The following is a 5,770-nucleotide window of genomic DNA, read 5'->3' as shown; positions in this document are numbered from 1 at the left end:
GTTGTGTCATGTATATGGTTTCATCTAAAAAGCCATGCAGAAAAGTGATTTTTACATCTAATTGCTCAAGTTCTAAGTCAAACTGAGCAACAAGGGCTAGAAGTATCCTAATTGAAGTTTACTTCACTACAGGTGAAAATATATCAGTGTAGTCTATGTCCTCTCTCTGTGTAAAACCTTTAGCAACCAGCCTAGCCTTATATCTTTTGTCATTTGAATTGTATTCTCCTTCTTTTATTTTGTAAACCCATTTATAATCAATTAGTTTGCAGTCTTTAGGTTTGACCACTAAGTTCCAAGTTTTATTTTTATACAGAGAACTCATCTCTTCTTGCATTGCTGCAACCCATTCAGCAGAGTCTTTAGAGGTGATAGCCTCTTCATAACATTCAGGTTCCTTATCTAAGAATTCTGCTTCTATCTGTCCAGACACATAATCTGCAAACTGGTACCTAGAAGGAGATCTAATAGTTCTTCTCTCTCTATCTCTGGTTAACTGATAGTCCTGCAGGTCATGTGCAGGTTCTAATTCTTGATAATTATTTACATTTTCATTATTAGTATGAGGCTGGATCTCAACCTGAGGTGTCTCCACCTCAATATGTATTTGCTCAAGGGAATTCTGGCTTTCAAAATTAATTTCAATCATAACAAAATCATTATCTGTAATTTTATCTTCATTATTGTCACCAAGACATGGGAAGACATCTTCATTGAAAATCACAGACCTACTTATGATTACCTTAAATTCTTTAGCTTCCTTTAGCCAGAGCCTATAGCCTTTTACCCCTTTTCCATAACCTAAGAAAACACATTTCAGAGATCTTGGGTCAAGTTTAGAGTCAATTTGATGACCATAGGCTGCACACCCAAAAGTTTTTAGATGAGAATAGTCTGGAACAGATCCTGACCATATTTGTTATGGTATCTTGTTGTTTAAGGAGGTGGAAGGACACAGATTTTTCAGATAGCATGCAGTTTTTACTGTTGCTCCCCAAAAAGTTTTTAGCAGACCTGAACTAATCAACATGCACCTTGTTTTCTCAAGGATGGTTCTATTCATTCTCTCCGTTACACCATTTTGTTGAGGAGTATAGGTGACAGTCCTGTGTCTAAGTATGCCATTTATGCTGCAATACTGATTAAATTCAGTATTGTAGAACTCCAACCCATTGTCAGTTCTTAAAACTTCGATCTTCCTACTTGTTTGATTTTCTACTAAGGTTTTCCACTCCTTAAAAACTAAGAAGGTGTCTGATTTTGATTTTAGCAGGAAGATCCAAACTTTTCTGGAATAGTCATGAACGGTAAGGAGGTAATATCTATATCCAGATGCAGTAGACACAAGTCCAGGCCCCCCATAAATCACTATGAATGTATTCAAGTATATTTTGGGACTTACGAGTACCATGATTAAAGGGCATCATATTCTGTTTTCCCATAATACAATGTTCACAGAAGGTTAACTTCTGAACATTGTCATTCCAAAAAACACCAGCCTTTGAAAGTATCTTTAGGCCTTTCTCACTTAGATGACCTAGCCTTTTGTGCCATAGATCAGAATTATCTAGTTGTGTGACCAAATTCATAACAGCATTCTGAATGACAACGGGTATAGATACCATTTATTTTGGGTGATTTGAATATAAGTGACTGATTTCTATTTAATTTTGTAAAACCATCCTTAATTTTAATTTGATACCCTTCATCATCCAAAACCCCCAAGGATATAAGATTCCTCCTAAGTGCTAGAACATATCTAGTATGATTTAGCCTTAAGTGTTGACCATTTTTCAATTTTAAAACAATGTTTCCAATTCTTTTTACTTGACAGGAATCATTATTTCCCAGTTTTACACATCCACTACTAAGATTTGTGTAATTAGTAAACCATTTAATATTAGGGCTCATATGAAAGGAGTATCCTGAATCTAGAACCCAATCATGTTCAGGTTTTTCTAATGAGAGCACATAAGCTACCCCAATATCAGCATCTTCTTCCCTTTTATAGGAAGCGGCAATGGCTGAAGTGTCATTATCTTGCTTAGGGCCATTTCCTAGGTCCTTAACCTTTTTGAAGCAATCTTTTATTAAATGACCATTTTTATTGTAGTAATAGCATTTTCTATTGTTAACCTTTCCCTTGTATAACTTCTTGTCCTTTTTTTTATTATTCCCCCATTTCTTTTTAGAGAAATTTTTATCTCTATTGTAATTAGCTTGACTGAAGTTATTTAAGCCTTTTATGGGAATTTTTGGATTGGACATTGATTTTTCAACATTTAAGACAACTTTATTTTCAGATTTAAGTTCTAGATCTCTATTCTTGAGTGAGTCATGAATGGTTTCAATAGTTAAGTCACTCCTACCATATTCTAAGGCATTCTCAATATCCTTGTACTTATCACCCAAAGCATTTAGTAGACTAACTACTTTCTGGTCATCCGAAATCTTTTCCCCACACTTGGTTAAATCCTGTGTGATCTTGTTAAATCTGTCCATATTTTCTTTTAAGTCTGCAGTAGGGTCAAATTTATGACTGAAAAATTGTTTCCAGAGAAAGCACTTATTTGGGAGGGACTTAGAAGCATATTGTTTTTCTAAAGTTGTCCATAACCCAACAGCAGTAGTGGTAATTCCTATCTTTCTAATCACAGAGTTAGATAGGTGAAGAAATATTGTACTCCATGTCAATTCATCTTGCTCAGTTTTTCTAACTTCTGATAAAGTTTCTGGCCAAGATTCAACAATTGCTTTAACACATTTCAATTGCATTAAGAGGACTTTCATTTTCTGGCTCCAGAGAGTAAAATCCCCTTTGCCATCCCAGTGTTGAATATCAGTTTTAGTGGACATATTGTTCAAGTATGTCACAATAGTATTCAAGATGATTCTGGTAAGAGTTAGTCTCAGCAAAAAAACTGATCACACTATATGCAGAACACAATAGAGATATATCGCATAAAAATAGTTCACACTCAGTAAACTTAACAATTGACAATTAATTCTTGCAATAACAAATAAAGCAATTTCTTACCAAATTATGTAAAGTGTGAGTGCAGACACAAAAGTTAATTGAATAATGTCAACTGCAGATGGTTGATTAGTATTGTGAAATCCTATACACCAAATTTAAGATATGCAAACGCAATAACATAAATCGCAGAACACAAAGTAATAAGTCCCTAATGGATTTCTTCACTGTTCCTTAATTCCCTCAGATTCTAGGTTTCTCACATGAAACTCTAGACAAAGGAAAATCAAAGGGGGTTCGAAAAAATCCCTAGCATAACTCCTAATCAAGATTCAGCAAATATTTAAGTTTGGACAAGGTATAGATTTCACCAGATTTGCAATTTATTTCGAAAGATACCAAACCGATACCACAGATCTACTCAAGATTCAAATCGAAGAATTTTTCCTGTACAACAAAAAACAGATCTATTAGTTTTTGGTAGTTTTAAACACAATCAAGTTACGGAATAAAGGGTTCGAACAAAAATATTTTGAAAACGAATTTTAGTAGTGGCTCTGATACCATTGTAGTACCCAGTATTACGAACCCTTTTGTGATCAAGTATTTTTCAGTAAAATACAAAATATAAAAGTGTAGAAAATTAGAAAAATCAACGCAAGGAATTTTTGGCCAAAGGCCCTGAGGTTCGGTGACCAGCTAACGCCTACATCCCGTTGAGCATTCATACGAATTAAGCTCGAATCCACTATCACAGTTCCCAAATTGGGCAAAACAAGTTACAAAATATGAGAGTATTCTGCCATTTTTAATCACAAGAGGCCCTCAGAAAATTATACATGAATCTCACTAAGAGATAAATCTCAACACTTCTTTGCAAAGATTTCACTCAGAAATCACAAGAAAAACACAGCAGTAGATGAAGAGTTCGAAGAAGAAAACAACAGTCAAAAGAGAGATTAGGGTTAAACAAAAGGTCTCTCAAACCCTAATTATATGAGGCGCGTCCCATAGACCAATCCAATGGTCACAGTTATACCACGTGTAGGAGATCCAATAGAGGACGCGTTTTGAGTTAAAATTGCATTTCCAAAAACACAACTTTGTTAAATCTAGAAGCTTCAGTAAATGGGTGTTTAAATCATTGGGCCGGGTAAAACACATTTTTACTTCAGAACATTAACTGGGCTCAAAGATTTCAGCAGCCCAAATGTTTACACCTTCTTTATCGCTGTAAGATATTATTAATTTCCAGTTTGATGGCTCATGAAACTTCTCTCCATACTTAATTTATTGACTTTATTGACTACATACTTGTACAAATGTTAGTCTCTATGCATTTTGGACGGAGAATAAGTCCAAAGGGCTCATCATTATAAAATGCGAAGAATTGCAGATAGAAAAATTTCTATCCATATATATATACATACAAATGAACCCAGCTCCTTGTCTACCATTAGATAATGAGAAATTATCTTGTGATCAAAATATAACCTAGCATGTGTATTCCATATTATTGTGCCCTTGATAACCTACTCTCTAGTAAGATAACTATTGGATTTATGCTCTCCTGATCAGGCACTTTTAGCTGCTAGGAACTCGTCTGCTGTTACCTTCCTTGGGACTTTTGGAGCTCTTGCGTAAGTTTTTTTGTGCACAACATCAGGCCCGTGATTAAAATATAAATCTGATCTGCAAATGAGGGGGGCATGTTGAACAAAAAATAAACTAAATGCATTTGTCTCCACTCTGAGAGATTAAGCTTCTACGTGAAGTGGTTCAATGCAGATTCCTTCTGTTTGCAGAATAATTTTATTGTATGTATAATAATATGGGATCCGAATATTCCTTACCTGTAAAATTACCTATAAATGATTATGGAAGTTTTAGCCAAGACTAATAAAGTTCATGGCTGGTTGCTAGTCAAGCCTTATCACTTGCACTTGTATGATTCAATGCATTACAAGTATACTTCGAAGTTTTAAAATCATGCTATGAAGGAGCATGTGTTTCTTGTTTGGACAGATTCTCGAGGATCATTAGGAAAATCTTGGATATTCTTCAACACCATATCCAATCTTCAAAAACAATCACATTACTACTAGATATCATGATAATTTTCCTATCTATCTTCAGCATGGAAATTCATTTATTGTACTTGAAATATTGGTAACATTTATTTCCTTTGTACTCACAGTTGGCTTCTTGTATCATGAGCAGGGTAATGACAATCATATCTGTTGTTCTTGGACTAACTTTTCACTTTGTTGACGCTATCCTCCCATTCAAGTTAGCTTCATTTATCTTATACTCCTTCCTTTCCATTTATATAAGCTTACTTTCCTTATTTTCTTGTCCCAATTATACAGTCCTATTTCTTTATTAAACTTGTTTTGTTTTGTTCATTTACTAATATACCCTTATTTGATTTGCCTAATTATAATTAATTTTTTAATTTAATCTTGAAATTGTAAAAATATAAATAAAGGTAAACTAGGAAAATATTAAATAAAATTTCTTAATCTGCGTGAAAAATAAAACAAGCCTATATAAATGGGACGGAGAGAGTGCATTTAAGGAGCTAAACCAAGTTGAGTTTAATTTTGATATCTGATTTTTAAAATCTGCATTATTATTAATTCGGGAAACCAGTAAAAACTTCTTCAATGTAATTTATTTCGCTAGGACTGTTTGGAATTGATATTCTGGAAGGAAACTCAATACAAAATTGTGAAAACACCGTATCAGATGTTTTGAGATTTTACACTTTTTTCACTAAATTCTTAAAAACAGGAG

General features: G+C 33.9%; 1 protein-coding gene across 1 annotated transcript in view; it reads left to right on the top strand.

The window, feature by feature from the left end:
* The window catches only part of LOC111389919 (GDT1-like protein 1, chloroplastic), a 17,555-nt gene that overhangs the window by 8,880 nt on the left and 2,905 nt on the right, over positions 1-5,770 (top strand). The window contains 5 exon segments of the mRNA XM_023014907.1: positions 317-368; positions 1,049-1,174; positions 1,274-1,384; positions 4,553-4,614; positions 5,195-5,263. Of these exon segments, the coding sequence (XP_022870675.1) occupies positions 317-368; positions 1,049-1,174; positions 1,274-1,384; positions 4,553-4,614; positions 5,195-5,263 (420 nt within the window).

This window comes from Olea europaea, unplaced genomic scaffold, assembly GCF_002742605.1.
Source record: "Olea europaea var. sylvestris unplaced genomic scaffold, O_europaea_v1 scaffold632, whole genome shotgun sequence".
In the NCBI taxonomy this organism is placed as follows: domain Eukaryota; kingdom Viridiplantae; phylum Streptophyta; class Magnoliopsida; order Lamiales; family Oleaceae; genus Olea; species Olea europaea.
Note: the sequence above shows the minus strand (reverse complement) of the source record. Positions and strands in the feature narration are given on the sequence as shown.